This window comes from Protomyctophum parallelum (genome assembly GCF_964188405.1).
Source record: "Protomyctophum parallelum genome assembly, chromosome: 19".
Lineage (NCBI taxonomy): Eukaryota > Metazoa > Chordata > Actinopteri > Myctophiformes > Myctophidae > Protomyctophum > Protomyctophum parallelum.
The window spans coordinates 3,712,520-3,730,664 of NC_139717.1; the positions used below are offsets into that span (position 1 = coordinate 3,712,520).

The 18,145-nt window shown below is 41.2% G+C and overlaps 1 protein-coding gene across 1 annotated transcript in view; it reads right to left on the reverse strand.

Annotated features, from left to right (window-relative positions):
- Positions 1-11,678, reverse strand: part of ptk2bb (protein tyrosine kinase 2 beta, b) — a 46,861-nt gene extending 35,183 nt beyond the window's left edge. The window contains exons 1-3 of the mRNA XM_083791020.1: positions 11,570-11,678; positions 3,391-3,641; positions 1,551-1,729 (exon numbers count right to left, since the gene is read on the reverse strand). Of these exons, the coding sequence (XP_083647146.1) occupies positions 1,551-1,729; positions 3,391-3,597 (386 nt within the window). The 5' untranslated portion in view covers positions 3,598-3,641; positions 11,570-11,678. The remainder of the gene's footprint in view (positions 1-1,550; positions 1,730-3,390; positions 3,642-11,569) is intronic.
- Between the last annotated feature and the right edge of the window lie 6,467 nt (positions 11,679-18,145).

Sequence of the window (18,145 nt, forward strand, 5' to 3'; positions counted from 1 at the left end):
CACTGAGGTGACCACCGAACTACAACATGACGTCACTGAGGTGACCACCGAACTACAACATGACGTCACTGAGGTGACCACCGAACTACAACATGACGTCACTGAGGTGACCACCGAACTACAACATGACGTCACTGAGGTGACCAACGAACCACAACATGACGTCACTGAGGTGACCACCGAACTACAACATGACGTCACTGAGGTGACCACCGAACTACAACATGACGTCACTGAGGTGACCACCGAACTACAACATGACGTCACTGAGGTGACCACCGAACTACAACATGACGTCACTGAGGTGACCACCGAACTACAACATGACGTCACTGAGGTGACCACCGAACTACAACATGACGTCACTGAGGTGACCACCGAACTACAACATGACGTCACTGAGGTGACCACTGAACTACAACATGACGTCACTGAGGTGACCACTGAACTACAACATGACGTCACTGAGGTGACCACCGAACTACAACATGACGTCACTGAGGTGACCACTGAACTACAACATGACGTCACTGAGGTGACCACTGAACTACAACATGACGTCACTGAGGTGACCACTGAACTACAACATGACGTCACTGAGGTGACCACCGAACTACAACATGACGTCACTGAGGTGACCACCGAACTACAACATGACGTCACTGAGGTGACCACCGAACTACAACATGACGTCACTGAGGTGACCACCGAACTACAACATGACGTCACTGAGGTGACCACCGAACTACAACATGACGTCACTGAGGTGACCACCGAACTACAACATGACCTCACTGAGGTGACCACCGAACTACAACATGACGTCACTGAGGTGACCACCGAACTACAACATGACATCACTGAGGTGACCACCAAACTACAACATGACGTCACTGAGGTGACCACCGAACTACAACATGACGTCACTGAGGTGACCACCGAACTACAACATGACGTCACTGAGGTGACCACCGAACTTCAACATGACGTCACTGAGGTGACCACCGAACTACAACATGACATCACTGAGGTGACCACCGAACTACAACATGACGTCACTGAGGTGACCACCGAACTACAACATGACGTCACTGAGGTGACCACCGAACTACAACATGACGTCACTGAGGTGACCACCGAACTACAACATGACGTCACTGAGGTGACCACCGAACTACAACATGACGTCACTGAGGTGACCACCGAACTACAACATGACGTCACTGAGCCGCGGTGAAGAGCAAACCACCGCCACCGCTCCAGCCGTTCTCTCTGTTTTTACTCACCACCGCTCAACGTTATTTCAGCTCCGGTGGTCACCTCACCACCGGAGCGGTGGTCACCTTACCACCGGAGCGGTGGTCAGCTCACCACCGGAGCGGTGGTCACCTCACCACCGGAGCGGTGGTCAGCTCACCACCGGAGCGGTGGTCAGCTCACCACCGGAGGGAGCGGTGGTCACCTCACCACCGGAGCGGTGGTCACCTCACCACCGGAAATCCAGACTATGAACAGGCCTTTAGTTCAGTGTCAATAATCCATTGATTCACCTCCACTCCGCCTCTACATGGTGGCTCTCGTAGCGTTCTTCCACCTCCTCCACGGTCAGGTCTGGATGGAGCCAGTGGACCTCCTCTGACTTCAGGTGCTTCAGGAGGAGACCGTAGCAACCGCTGTGCTGGATGTTTGGCCCCAGGCGTCCGCTGATCAGGATGGAATGGATGATGGCCTGAAGGACACATAGAGACCAAAAGACCTGATGTTTTAGAGTGAACTCAGATTTTTTTTCATTTCATCATTTCAAAAATATTTTCATTAAAAATAAATAAATACCGTAATTTCCAGACTATAAAGCGCACCTGAATATAAGCCGCACCAGCTAAATGTAGGGGGAAAAACGAATGTGTACATATACAAGAGGCCATAGAGATAGATTTAAAGGGGCAGGGTTCAAAGCATGGGAAACTAGAAAAAGTGCCCTTCTGGGCACAGGTCTCCACCAGGATTTCTTCCTCAGCCTAGTGGGAATATGCGTGCACAGTTTCATCGCAATTGGACGCTGCGTTGAGGAGTTGTGGCGAATTGTACAAAGCGGGCTACTCCTGAAAACTGTAGGAGCCAATCGTGGCCAATCAGGATGGAATATGAGAAATCAAACAAACCTGTCTTGATCACATGACTATGGAGATCATGTGTACCGATTTGCGTGAAATTTGGATAAAATCTGAAGGAGTAATAATAGAAAATGTGTTTTACATATGTGGGCCTCCTGGTGGCGATATAAAGAGCAGATGTGAAAAATTCCAGACAAAGGTTTTTCCTTGGCCTCTAGGGAGTTGGCATACAAAGTTATCCACAGATCCGTGCAGTTAGAGGTAAAAACACTTTTTGGCCAGTTATAGCGCCACCTTGAGGCTGAGTTGAAATTGTTCATGTGGCATTACGTCCTCGGCCTAGTGGGAATGTGGGTGCACAATTTCACGGAAATCACGCGATGTGTTCATGATTTGCAGCATTTTGTTTGAAACTGAGCACTCCTGTGAACTTTGGAAGCCAATCTTAACCAATCAGGATGGAGTCTGATAAATCTGAAAGACCCGTTTCGTTGAATGGCTCTAGAGAGACTGTGTACCAATTTGCGTGATGTTTGGACAAAATCTGTAGGTGTACTGTGCAAAAACTTGTTTTGCACAAAGCGGCCTCCTGGTGGCGCTATAACAGGCCGTTCTGGAAAGTTTGGGGCAGAGGTTCATCGTTGGCATCCAGGGAGTGTGTGTGCAAAATTTGGCATCGACCGGGTTAACGGTGGCCGAGATTAGCTGCTCACGGACACACGGACGGACGGACGAACGGACGGACACACGGACACACACACGGACGGACGGAGTGCAAAACATACTCTCCCCACATGCCTTCGGCCTGGTGGAGACAAAAAGCAGCGGCTTATAGTCCAGAAATTACGGTAGCTGATTTTCGCTAGGCTATTTTCGCTATTTTGGTTAATGACCAAGTATATTGATAGGGCTTAAATGGTTAACCCATTCTGACCTGAGATCAGATTCTAAAAAATGTCTTCTACATCCTGACAGTCTTCTGAAACAGCTATGTTTCCATGTTAGTCGTTTTGACTGACATTCGATTTTTTCGAAAATAGCAGACCTACAAGCTCGTAGCGCGCCACTCGGTGGCGCGCTATGAGCTTGTAGATCTGCTATTTTTCAATAGCTAAAGCATAGCATAATGCTAACACCAAAAGGGGTCCCCGCCCAACATGGGTTAAAATAAAATGGTCTGTAACACTATAAGCAGTCTAGTATAAGACTCCAATTTCTGATATTTCTTACATTAGTCAACATGTGCAAATAAAAACGTATAATCTATCTTACTCACCCTGATTTGCCAGGTACTGTCGCATTTGACCAACTTGAAGTTCTTGCTCAGATTGTTGTTGGTGCAGAAGCACACTTTGAGGATCTTGACGGGCCCGTTCTCCCCGATGAACGACGATTCTGGGCTGGGCTCGGGAGGAGCTGGGCCTTCTGGCCCCGGACTGGGGACCTTCCAGCCCAGGGCGTCACCAAACATCTCCTCGTACATTCTCCTCACAGCAGGGCCAACGACACCGTCATACCCACGTCATCCTGTCAAAGACAAAAGAGAGTTATATTTAGCCCATTCTGACCTGAGATCAGATTCATACGAGGTTTCCACTGGACACTGATTAACCCATTCTGACCTGAGATCGGATTCTAAAAATGTCAGTCAGTCAAAAATAGCAGACCTAGTGGCGCGCTACGAGCTTGTAGATCTGCTATTTTTCAATAGCTAAAGCATAACATGATGCTAACACCAAAATTGGTTCCCGTTCAGAATGGGTTAATTAGCGACTTGTTGTTCAATCTGGACAGGGATAAGATACAATAAAGAACATAATAGTGAAGAGAAATCATGGAAGGGAACAAGATAACAGCTATTTCTCTGAGGCCAGGATGGCACATTCATGGTGACCATGCCATCGTGGCACATGGATGGCACGCCTCTGTTTATGGGTTTGGATTTGGCTTAAAGGAGAATTCCATGCTAGAATGCTTTCTTATCTTTCTTTGTAGTTGTTACGTCCCCACCAAAGAGGTCCGGGTGTTTTTTTTTGTGCAAAAAATCCTTATTGGCTATTTTCCCTACCATAAGCCCTCAATGAATGCATTGCATTGAATGGGAATTGAATGGGGCTATGGGGTGTTGTTATGCTAATTCGCTTATTTCCATCGAAATAAGTAGTAAAGTGTGCCGCTTGGGATATTATTTACATTATGAAGAGAGGATATATACAAAGAAAGAATAATTTTGAGCGATGGAAATAAGCAAATTAGCACAACACCCCATAGCCCCATTCAATTCCCATTCAATGCAATGCAATTCATTGAGGGCTTATGGTAGGGGAAATAGCCAATAAGGAGCTTTTGCACAAAATAACACCTGGACCTCTTTGGTGGGGACGTAACAACTACAAAGAAAGGTAAGAAAGCCTTTCAGTATGGAATTCTCCTTTAAATGCACATCCAAACACATTTTCACTTGCATGTTGTGCTGAAGACACGACTAGTTGGTACACTACGTTACTGACTGTGTTGTTCTAGAAGTATCAAGGTCATGTTATTGTATGTTTCACAGTCATTCTATCAGCCTGTGTAATGTACGTACATGTGGCAATGACTCACATCATTCAAATCTGACTGAGATTGGGTGATTACAGTACATTCCTCGCAGCCTACTAATTCAAGTGAGGGCCTGTGATTCACAACTCTTGCATCTTCAGTGACACTAGTGGAAATACAGTTATTTTGAGCAGTGGGAAGGTATGGCAAGGTTTTTTTTTTTTCGACCACTTGTTCACAAACAAGATATCTTGTCAAACTGCTGCTGGATTTCCATGGAATTAGCTGTGCACATTCTTGCTCCGCAGAGGATGAACGAATCCTCCTGATTATTGTAGTCACCCCCCCCCCCCCCCCCATTACCCCCTCCCTCCCCTTCTGCAAACCATTCAGGCCAAACCTGTACAATAATAATATCACAAAATGTAATGAACAGATTGCCATGAATCGGATTAAGGACTGCAAAACAAATTGAATTTTTTTTGGGGGGGGGAAATTGAATTTAACCCATTCCGACCGGGCACCCATTCTGGTGTTGGCATCATGTTATGCTTTAGCTATTTAAAAATAGCAGATCTACAAGCTCATATCGCGCCACCGAGTGGCGCGATACGAGCTTGTAGGTCTGCTATTTTTGAAAAATCGAAGAGAGACTGACATTTTTAGAATCTGATCTCAGGTCAGAATGGGTTCATCAGACCAGAGTGTGTGTCCTAGTGGAAACCTCGCATGAATCTGATCTCAGGTCAGAATGGGTTAAACACCCTAAAAACCACTAGATCTGAAACAATTACCAGTAGGACAGCGTGAACAGCCACCAGTGTTTCCATAGCTCTGGGCCGTTATGTAAGCACGGTGCATTTTGTTCACACAAGGCTCTGTGCTTTGAAACACACAGTGGTGGAAAAAGTACTCAATTGTTTTACTTAAGTAAAAGTATCAATACTGCAATTTAGAACTACTTCGTTACAAGTGAAAGTACGGAATGGAAAATGTACTTGAGTAAAAGTACAAAAGAAAAATTACTCATTGTGCAGAATGTGCCATTTCACAAGTTCAAAATGTGTACGAAATCTATTGAAAACAGCAGATCTACAAGCTCACAATGCGTCGCGTTGCGACGCATTGTGAGCTTGTAGATCTGCTGTTTTCAAATGGTCGAAATGTATAGGGTTGAAGTGGTTAATGGATGTTTTCTAATCAAAATTTTAATCTCCAAAGTAACTAGTAACTAAAGTTTTCAAATAATTGTAGTGGAGTAAAAGTACATTTCTTGGCTCTGAGATGTAGTGGAGTAGAAGTAAAAGTACTGTAAATTGGAAATACTCAAGTAAAGTACAAATACCTCAACATTGTACTTAAGTACAGTACTTAAGTAAAATTACTTAGTTACTTTCCACCACTGGAAACAAAGTATGCAGACTGTAATCTAGGAAGGAGGCAGTCATTATGTTTGTTCTAGCCATCTTAAGACATTGACCACTCGGAGGAAATATGTTCCAGAGATAGGGGATTTTGCAACAAATTGCCTGGCTTCAAAAAAATAAGGAAAAAAGAAAACATTACTCGCTGTCATCAATGATCACAAATAGCACAAAGCAAGAATACCACACCTGCAAACAATTGCCTTAATAATGTTCACTCTCGCGTGGTGGTTGGCGTCAAGCTGTAAAAGCTGCGTCTCAAATAAATACAATTGCATCCATCTACTGTAATATGCGCTAATAACCTGTCCATACCCGACTGCACATTCCTAGGATATTTAGAGAGTTGATATACTCTGTCAGTCTAGCTAAAAGAAGGCAAGTTGACCCTGCAAACATTCACTACTACAGCTACAAGGAACAGCATGAGACTTCTACCTCAATGTACACACCTTACTCACCGTACTGTCCATCAGAAATATACATAACTGTCATAACATGTCTTCATTAATGATGAGTCCACACTGTTAGTCTGCTCTGTTAAAGGTAGCTGAATTGTGTGTGTGTGTGTGTGTGTCTCTCTCTCTCTCTCTCATGGCTTTCACTGCTGTTGCAGAGGGTACTGTTTTGTTAGCCCGAGGCCATGAATTCCTCAACTGTGTGAGTGTGTGTGTGAGAGAGAGAGAGAGAGAGAGAGAGAGAGAGAGAGAGAGAGAGAGAGAGAGAGAGAGAGAGAGAGAGAGAGAGAGAGAGAGAGAGAGAGAGAGAGTGTGTGCATGTGAGATGGACAAGGCAGAGAGATGCATGTGTCTGCCAGCACCTTGCAACACCACAGGTGTGGGAGGCATGAGGTAGGGTATGAGAGAGAGGGCGTAATAATAAAGAAAAATTTATGATATTCATATAATTATGTGAAATCTGGACATCCTCTCTCTCTGTGTGAGTGTGTGTGTGTGTGTGTGTGTGTGTGAGAGTGAGAGAGAGAGAGAGAGAGAGAGAGCTTTGCTCTGGCAATGTAAACGTACGTTTTCTCATGCCAATAAAGCTCCTTTGAATTGAATTGAGAGAGAGCGTAAGTTTACTTACGTTTACTTACGTTCATTTTATGTTTTATCTTTATATATTTTGATCATTGAATTGAGCTGGACTGAATTTAATAGCACTAAATTGAACAGTATTTACAATGTCTGGCATATTATGACACAGACAGTAAACAGAGGTAAATATTCAATGCACAACATGTGCCACGCTGGCAAAGGCATAACAATCTTAAAAACAACAATATTCAGAATGAGGAATAACACCAACATATATAACTTATGTTGATTACCGTTCTAAAAGAAAATAGCAGTTTACTGTTTACTAGGTGTGTTCTAGACAAGAAAAAGGGAAATATATACAGTACATCATAACCATTTTGGCTGTGAGTAACTTGTGGCCATACAGTATTTCTTTCCTTTGGAATGAGCAACATGTCTGTGACCTCTACACCGGTTCGGATAACGACTGTGTGAGACTTGATCTCTGTCGTCTTTTTTTACTTTGGCAGGCAAACGCTAAAACCTAGAACAATTGAGCATAGATGGGAGAGGACTGGGTTTCACCTAAAGGGAAAGCAGAAGAAGCATACTAGAACTAAAATGTGAACACTTTCAGAGAGCTGGACTGGGTTTCACCTAAAGGGAAAGCAGAAGAAGCATACTAGAACTAAAATGTGAACACTTTCAGAGAGCTGGACTGGGTTTCACCTAAAGGGAAAGCAGAAGAAGCATACTAGAACTAAAATGTGAACACTTTCAGAGAGCTGGACTGGGTTTCACCTAATGGGAAAGCAGAAGAAGCATTCTAGAACTAAAATGTGAACACTTTCAGAGAGCTGGACTGGGTTTCACCTAAAGGGAAAGCAGAAGAAGCATTCTAGAACTAAAATGTGAACACTTTCAGAGAGCTGGACTGGGTTTCAACTAAAGGGAAAGCAGAAGAAGCATTCTAGAACTAAAATGTGAACACTTTCACAAGCTGTGTGTTGTTTTATTTGGAATGCCACTATAGTCCATGGCTTAGAAAGGTCTTATCAAACAAAGTTCACAGAGAGAATTACACTGAATCAACAACAACTCAACAGTGGATTAACTATTGTTGTGTACTATGCCATGATTACATGCACAAGGAACCCTCGTGTATTTTAATAGTTGGCAACCAACTCATTATATCTGCCTGTTGTTGTTTTTTAATGATGCTGCTGTAGTCCTTTATATAATTGAATGGAAAAAAAGCTACTGTGAACCTTCCAGGCACACTTGTGATGTTTCTCACAGACACTGTCATGTTGGTACTCGAGTCGTTCCTATGGGAGATTTTATCACAATCACTGAAGAACTACAGTAGTGTGTGTGTGTGTGTGTGTGTGTGTGTGTGTGAAGCAACACTTTCACCACAACAAGCCACAAGACCGGTCATGTGCAAGGAGGACGTTTGGAATAGTGATTAGTGACTAATATACGTTATAGATAGTGTGCAGGGACGTGTACAGTTGTACACATACAGTAGACTGTAGACATCAAAGGGGGGCTTCAGCCCCTGCCTTTTTACCCGCCTGGAAAACTGCCCTTTCCAGACCACGAATGCAGCGTTTACTATTACTACATACTACTTAAAGAGTATGTGTGTTTCTGTTCATGGAGTTAAGCTGTGGAACAGCTTGTCTGAGCCAATAAAGCAAAGCAACAACCTAAAACAATTTAAAAAGAGGCTCAAACAGGAATTATTGCATAGATATAACCTGGAATGAGTGGGGAGCTGAGCCATGTTTATGCCATGTAGTGTTGGACTAAGGTATAACATTGTAGCTTTGTCTGTTTTTTTTGTCTTTTTCTCCCTCCTTGTTTTGTTTTTCTCGTTGTCTGTTTTGTTTTCTGTTTGTTTAATTTTCTATTCTCCTTCGTTAAATGTCATTTGTTTGTTTTGTTTATATGTTGATTGTTATGCATATCTTCAATAGTATTTTGGAATACGTTGAGATAAGGATAGGCACTAATAAGCTTTAGGCTTCTGCCTATGCCTTTTCCATCACCTAAAAGTAAACTGTTTTTTTGGTGTAATGTCTCCCTCTCTAAAGATCGAAATAAACTAAACTATATACTATACATGGTGAAAGAAATGCACATGATCCTCCTCTCCTTTAGTTTCCATGCCATATGCCATGCCGGAAGGCAGCATTCAGCGTTCAGTCTCCTGAACTCGAATGCAGCATTTTTGCGCTGAACTAATTTGTTTAGAACGGCATGTCACGTTACACCTGCATCTCCATAAGGGAAAGAGTGCTGGGTTCTCAACGCGTCGCGGTGTGAGCTTGTAGATCAGCTATTTTCGCTGTTTTTGTCCAAAAGTGCTCCTCTTACCGGATTTCAGCCCCCCGCCTCTCTGACCTCCCTGATAGTGTGTGACATACAGAACCTCAAATGACAGAATCAAAAGAAGGCTGATTTCGGGGGAAATCACAATAGCACATAGAGCTAGCTATTATCCTATCTACTCATTTTAGAGAGATATAAAGTGAATGACACTAACTGTGAAGTGTGAACCATGTCTGGGTGATTTCTATTGACAGATAAGAGAGGGAATGCCACTTCAGGTTCCCAACTGCTGGGAAAATAATAGTTGAATCAAGAGCGTGCTTGGCAGAAAATACATCTATTTACTTAGAGTAATTCTAACTACCGGTAAGTCCACAGAAAAAAGTAAATCCATGTAGCCTAAAGCAGAAAAATAAGAGTGTCAGTCAGTACAGAATTGATTTTGTCCAATTTGTACCCCATTCTGAACGGGAACCCATTTTGGTGTTAGCATCATGTCATGCTTTACCCATTGAAAAATAGCAGATCTACAAGCTCGTAGCGCGCCACTGAGTGGCGCGCTACGAGCTTGTAGGTCTGCTATTTTTGTAAAAATCGAAGAACGACTGACATTTTTAGAATCTGATCTCAGGTCAGAATGGGTTAAGTAGTAATGAGCAGAGAACCATCAAACCTATTACTACAATGGTTATGTGTCATATTAAAATGTTGCAAGGTAATAAGGTATTATCCAATACTCCTTTATGTAGCATTTATAGCATTTTTGTATCATAGCCTATGTTGTCATATTTGTTATATATTACGTCATCTTTCATTTATCTTCCGATGTGGGTAATGGTTAACACATTGATATTGGGTTGACTTTTAAACTGTAACTGTTTAAACAGAGCTATTGTTATGCCAACGTACTATCTAGTTACTTCTAGTACTAAGTATCCTATTAGCTATAATGCTCTACTAGTACTTCTAATTTCAAGAGCTGTATCTATAGCTGTATCTATTTCAAGCACAACTCAATACAAAGACTGTTAACTGTGAGTGGACGACCCAATAAACTAAGCATTACACTTGTTTACAAGAGGGTTCACCGTGTTCAATTCATCAAAACATTTAGAGACGTACAAATAGACACTTTGTTGTGTTGCTAGGGACCAACTTATATAGGCCTATGTAAACAGCTCGTCACTCACTCACTGACAGAACTGCTCAAACACACTGCAACCATAATTAAACTGTGACACAAGAAGACACTGTTTAGTTTAGTGTGAAAAGAGAAGTAGGATGTGTCAGTGTGTGCGTGTCCACACTGTAAGGCCAACTGTACAGTATATGACATGACTGAACATGTAATCCAGTTGTTCCTGAATTGAATTAACATCCATATTAAATTAGCAACCACCATGGTCTCTTTAGTGAATAGTTACTGGTGTATAGTCTGGAGAATTTTGTGGTAAAAAACACGTTTAGTTTATTAATCTACATCTCCACAATAATAAAAGTAAATCTAGAAAGCCTGTCATATCTTCTTGAGGGAGAGGAAAAGCAATAATGTTTTGCAGCAGAGATTCGCCGTGTTGCAACGTCATGTGTCCCCAGGCCTGTGGAATGTTGGCCAACAATTTCACCACCTGCACAGACTTGCTTTGATAAAGCAATGCATGCACCCGACAGGCAGCAAACTTACAGTATGTGGCAGTTAGGCTAACAGGCTATCTATAATACATTATGGTGTTATATTCATCTCATTGTCCTAAAAAAATAAAATATCCAGTCATTCATGTGGCCACATTTAATTAACTTTTGTTTTGCACAAAGCAATAGAAAATATACATTCTTATATTTACAAGAGGCACACCGTTTTCTTTGTATCCAACAACAGTTGTGTCATGGATACACAACTGTTTAGAATAATATACCTTTGAACAGCGCGGACATTAATGTTGCGCCTATTAAACATAGCCTATATACATGCCTGTGTTGCTGCCACTTGCACTTTGGGACGCTTTTGGGTAGCCTGGGGAAGGCTTTTAACCTACTACGATCTAACTGTGACATTCTCCAGGGATTCGGCGCACCCCGTTTGCATTTAAAGTGAATAGAACTATCAGTGCAGGGATTATCATTTTAGACTCACCTTTATGCAGATTGTTCTCGTCCAAGAATCAGAGACGAACAGCTTGTTGTACAAAATGTAATTCCTTATTCCTTGCGGAGCTGAAGTCCTATAGGCCTGACAGACAGTTTGTCTCCCAGTTCGACCAAAAGGTGCATGGGAACTGAAATGTTTACAGAGCCACACCCTCACCTCTGCAAAGGGGGACGCGCTTCCTTATTGATAGTCTACAAATAAGTAGGCTATGTAGTGGAAGAACTGAAACATTTTATTGTTTGAAACACCACACTATTTGTAAACTTCGGATACAAACAAGTTAAGTTAAGCCATATAGCCTACACCTGCTGGTCAGTTAATTAACTGGCTGGTCAATAAATATAGGCTATTTAAAAATAAATAAACGACTATTAAAAGATAATGGCGTTGAGATTAACTGAATTTGCTGCTGTACTGCGCTATAGTTAAAAGTCGGGTAAATTAAAACTAAACTTTTAAACAGGCCTATAGGCTACTACACCTACACGTAGGTTATATACAAATGCATGAAAGTTTCTTCCACTATCGTTTGCAGTAGATAGCCTACCTACCATAGAGTTATATATACTCTAAGCTACCTACGCATTAATAAAATAGAATAAATTAAATCATGTATTTATGTAATACTTAAATCAAACAGCAGAGGGGGCCATGAGCTTAGAAAAGCCTGAACTTGTATATGTCAGTCAGGCCATTCCATTCATTTATAGCACAACTTCATGGTTGTTACAAATACAATAGCATAATGTTAATAGTAGCTACAGAATTTGCTATATCGAAATAACAAACAATTCAATTCAAATGAGCTTTATTGGCATGAGAAAACATACATTTATTTACATTGCCAAAGCAAGTGTCACTACAATAAAAACCGTTGAAAATGGGGAAAGTATATACAGTTGGAGGTACAGTACAGCATTTTGTAGACAAAAAAACTGTAGCCTACTTAAGTACAATTTTGAGGTATTTGTACTTTACTTGAGTATTTCCAATTCCCAGTACTTTTACTTCTACTCCACTACATCTCAGAGCCAAAATGTGTACTTTTACTTCACTACAATCATTTGAAAACTTTAGTTACTAGTTACTTTTCGTCCATTTGAAAATAGCCGATCTACAATGCGCAAGGCATTAATTGTGAGCTTGTAGATCTGCTATTTACAATAGACTTTGTACACATTTTGAACGTGTGAAATGGGACATTCTGCAATAATATGAGTACATTTACTTGTAGCACTTTAAGTACATTTTGATGCCGATACTTTTGTACTTTTACTCAAGTACATTTTCAATTCTGTATACTTTTACTTGTAACGAATTAAGTAGTTCTAAATTGCAGTATTGGTACTTTTACTTAAGTAAAACAATGTAGTACTTTTTCCACCACTAGCAGCAGCATGCCAGCATCAGCAACGTGCCAGCAGCATGCCAGCATCAGCAGCAACATGCTCTTGCTTGCTAGAAAGTCTTGAATAGTTGTGTGTTGATGATGATGACAGCTGGTGAGTTCAAGTCTGGGGCAGGGTCGGGCAAGACCAAGAGCCACACCCACCTGCCACCACGCCACAGCGTCAATGACAGGAATACTCTGCAACAGGTGCCACTATAGTAGGCCTATACACACTGTCAGTGGTGGACCTGGTGACACTGTATGGTATGCATGCGCTGCATGCTTAACCCATTCTGACCAGAGATCAGATTCATACGAGGTTTCCACTGGACACACACTGGTCTGATTAACACATTCTGACCTGAGATCAGATTCTACAAATGTCAGTCGTTTTTTTAGATTTTTCAAAAATAGCAGACCTACAAGCTCGTAGCGCGCCACTCGGTGGCGCGATATGAGCTTGTAGATCTGCTATTTTTAAATATCTAAAGCATAACATGATGCTGACACCAAAATGGGTGCCCGTTCAGAATGGGTTAAAGTGAGTGGCAAATTGAGTGGAAAAGTGAGTGGAAAAGTGAGTTTGTTTACATTGTTTAAAGGACAACTTTAGTTTTTTTTCAACCAAGGTTCATGTTTTAGGTTGTTATGAGAGAAAGTAAAAGATGAGTGTAAATTTCTTTTCATTTGCTGCTTTCTTTCGTTTTAGGGATTTTAGCTGTTTTTGACAGGGGGGCGGGGGCATTCGAGCATGATGGGGCTAAATGTGTATTTCTTTACAAAATGTTATAGCGATTACTTTTTTAATTCTTTACTATAGTCCTACTAGACCCCAAGAAATTACATCTGGCCACAAAAGATCACAGGATCTATACTGAATGTGAAGGTATAGCCTACTGGGGGAAGCACTGTGTGTATAGGCTCAATTTGCCAGTTTGACACATTCAATATATCCTGTGATCTTTTGTGGCCAGATGTAATTTCTTGGGGTCTAGTAGGACTATAAAAAAATAATAAAATAAGAAATCGCTATACAATTTTGTAAAGAAATACATATTTAGCCCCGTGCTCGAATGCCCCCATGCACCCCCCTGTAAAAAACTGCTAAAATCCCTAAAACGAAAGAAAGCAGCAAATAGAAAAAAAGATTACACTCACCTTTTACTTTCTCTCATAACAACCTAAAACATGACCCTTGCTTGAAAACAACTAAAGTTGTCCTTTAATGCAATCAAATGGGACTTTTCTGTTTGGATGTATACTATACTATACATACGTACGTACATATGTACACTATGGGCTGTCAAGGCCATGCAGAAAGTAGTTTATTTTTTACCACTCATTAGGTGGTTCCCGCATAACTTCCAGGTATGATGATGTCACGCCCATATATATATTTAATCATGAATATCAATGCACTTAATAAAATAAAAATCTGAACATTTCATAAATGTTCAGAAGTGGTGAAAACAGAAGATGGGTTCACTATAGCCTATTCGAAATAGGACTAATATATTAGATATTAAGTGATTCATTAATACTATACATTTTTGGTGGGTCCAAGTCCCTTCCTAGAAATGTAGTTGAGCCAAAAAAGTACAACATCTCTGTTTAAAATGTAGCAGATTGAAACAAGACATCAGCTTGGAAAATAAAAGAAACAAAATACTGAACTGTATTAAGTACAGTACTTATTAAGTAAATGTACTTAGTTGCTGTCCACCACTGGTTTCAGATAGGGCACTCATGGTAGGGGTGGTGGCCCATGGTGGTCACACCATAAATCACAAGATTTATCACATGATTTATAATTTAATGGGAGAACTATTTATTCTATTAACATATTTTGTTCCGCTTTTGATTAATTCTTTGCAACTATTGCTTTATTTAACACTGTTTATTGAAAAGCCCCAAAACAATGTATAGTCAAAAAGAAATACAGTTTATTTTTCAGATTGTTTCAGTATTGTTTCATTATATTATACATGTTTTAATTAACTGAAAACACACTAGGTTAGTTAGTGGGAGCAGAAGATCGAGGCTTCTGAAGGTCACCGGTAAGGTTTGCACACTCGTATAATGTCTATCTTTCAAAGCGTCCCTCATTATGATTATTACTATAATTGAAGTTGTCATTTTAAGCAGTACTAGTAGAAGTAAGTGATTGTAATGGTAATGGCCTCACTTCATTCTCACAGTCTCTGCCCTTGTTGGAAAGTGAGGAGGATTTATACCACCAGAGTATATACGAGGTGCCTGTGCCAATCTCTGGGAAATACAAGCTGCAGGGCACAGTAGATAGTTGGCCTTCTGGCATTCCCCTTCTGCATACGTGCTTCTCTCCTCTCCTCTCCTCTCCTCTCCTCTCCTCTCCTCTCCTCTCCTCTCCTCTCCTCTCCTCTCCTCTCCTCTCCTCTCCTCTCCTCTCCTCTCCTCTCCTCTCCTCTCCTCTCCTCTCCTCTCCTCTCCTCTCCTCTCCTCTCCTCTCCAGGGACATTCACAGGCTGCCTGGGGTGTTGAGGGAAATGCACCAGGCATTCTGAGTGACGGTGTAAAATGCCACATCAGGAGCTGCTAATAATATGATTGACTGTGATCTGCAAAATTGAATGGATGTCATTTCATCATCCCCAGACTTATGATGTGTAGATATAGAATAAAAACGCTCTGGCAATGAAAAGGCTTGAAAGGCCCTTCAGGCATACCCATTTTATTTCTTCAACTGGGTGGGTGTGTGTGTGTGTGTGCCATACATTTCTTCAATGAACAGCATTTTTAGAACCATTTCACTCATGGGACTTTTTTTTTGCCGGAAATATTCTTTTATATATTTTGACCCGGTGTTATTTTTAGTGGCTGGTTTTTAAGTATTACTAAAAGCTCGAAAAAAGCCCCACTCCCTCTCCCATTAAAACCACCCCACCCAATATAACCGATGCCTCCTCCACCCTTAAGTCAATGTCCCACTGAAAGCTCTGTGCAAATAGGTCACATGGAATGCTTTTGATCTTACGTATTTTAAGTCTACACCCCGTCCCACCTCTTTTGCCCCCGCCACGTCAATGTCTAAAATATTTATCTTTCCCTTGATGGTCATTAAGTCCACATTCTTTCACCAATGGCTTCTTCTTCTTTTTCTCCAGCCAGGGCACACGATGCAGTCACTGTTGACCAACATGACATCACCTCCTCCCGGCTGCTGCACAGTGTTTGGATATAATGTTTAGCCCATGGTTTTTTGTATTTGCTCACCTTTGACCTGTTTAATGGCCTCCTAGAAGATAAAGAGATAAGAGCCCGGGGCAATGGAGCAGAGACAGGATTTGTTTCATGTGGGCAGAGGGGGGGGGGGGGAGCTTGTAGGTAGGTATGAGTGAATGTGTGAGTAATCTAAATGAGTAATCCCATGTGTGTGCGTGCGTACATGCATGTGTGTGTGTGTGTGTGTGTGTGTGTGTGTGTGTGTGTGTGTGTGCACTAGGTAGCAATCCTGTGGGGGGGGGGGGGGGGGCGGGGGTCATTTCATCTCATCAAAACACTTGGTGTTCACCAAGGTGTGAGGCATCACGGTGGTTAATGGTTAGCCTGGGTTCGCCCAGTCTGATTCGCTGCGTTCCGCGGATCTGGAAAAGGTCACTGTGACATTTTTAGATCTGCGAAACTCAGCGAATCAGGTGGCCCATAATAAAACAACAGAAAGTTAAAATCAGCTTAGACTAGTCAATAAATACTAGTAGGATAAGGCTGACAGGATAACAAAATAACACTTTGCATTTGATTTACAATACATTGTTTACAGTAGTGTAAGTAATATGTTTGCTCAGAATGCATCAAAACACATTAAGGCCTCTCTTTTAGATTCATGCGTCATAAATTCTTCAATTAACTGATTAAATACATAAATTGAGTCAAAAGTGGAAAAAGAGAAGCATGTTTGCAAGTCTTCTGTAAACCTTCACGTCATGACTGTATTTTACAGTAGTGTAATGTTTGCTCAGAATGCAACGAAACACAAGGCCTCTCTTTTATAGTTTCATGCGTCATAAATTCTTCAATTAACTGCTAAAATAAATAAATTGAGTCAAAAGTCGAAAAAGAATATAAAAAAATATATATATATATATATAAAAAATGCAAACTGTTGAGTCTTTTAAATCATTCTGGGCGGGCACCCATTTTGGTGTCAGCATCATGTTATGCTTTAGCTATTGAAAAATAGCAGATCTACAAGCTCATAGCGCGCCACCGAGTGGCGCGATACGAGCTTGTAGGTCTGCTATTTTTTTTTTATCGAAGAACGACTGACATTTTTTAGAATCTGATCTCAGGTCAGAATGGGTTCATCAGACCCAGTGTTTGTCCAGCGGAAACCTCGTATGAATCTGATCTCAGGTCAGAATGGGATAAATCACTTCTCAAAACACACTTTTATTCTTTGGCTTTTAACCACTTAATGTTTGTGCCTTGTCTGTTTGTTTATTGCACTTCTGTTGTTGCACTAATTGTTGATGTTTTTTTTAAATCTCACTCTGTAGCACTTTGGTCAATTTTGATGTTTTAAATGTGCTCTATGAATAAAGTTTGATTTCGTTTGATTATGCCTTATCTCGTAATGTACCGGTAATGTCCACATCTACAGTAGCCTGCCTGCCCTGTTTTGTTTTTGTTATGTTTTGAGCGGGGACTGCGGATGGAATTTAACCTCTTTGCTGATGGTATTTGCGTTGCAATTATTTGTAATGTTCATGAATATAATGCTGTCAAAAGAAACAAATTAAGTAAAGTAAAGTTGACACATGACGTGACCAGAAGATATGGAAAACAAGGATATGAACAGAATGGGCAGGAACATTCGCCTTGTATCATTGTACTGTACACAGACGTCAGCCTCTGATAAGTACAGTAGTTGATGGTCATCTCAACCTATATGACGTCTAGCAATTATGCTGACGTACTGTATATGAGTGATTCACCACAGATAAAGGCCATGATTCATGACGAAAGCGACCGGCCATCACTCAAACCTTTATTTGCCTGTACGTTATACAAACATTATTTCCTCAATGAATAAGTGATTGCATTGTTAGGTTCATGGTTGTAACATGGTTGTGCTTACTTCAGATTTGACATGACAAGCATGACATAACGTGACCAAATTTGACTGAGGGACT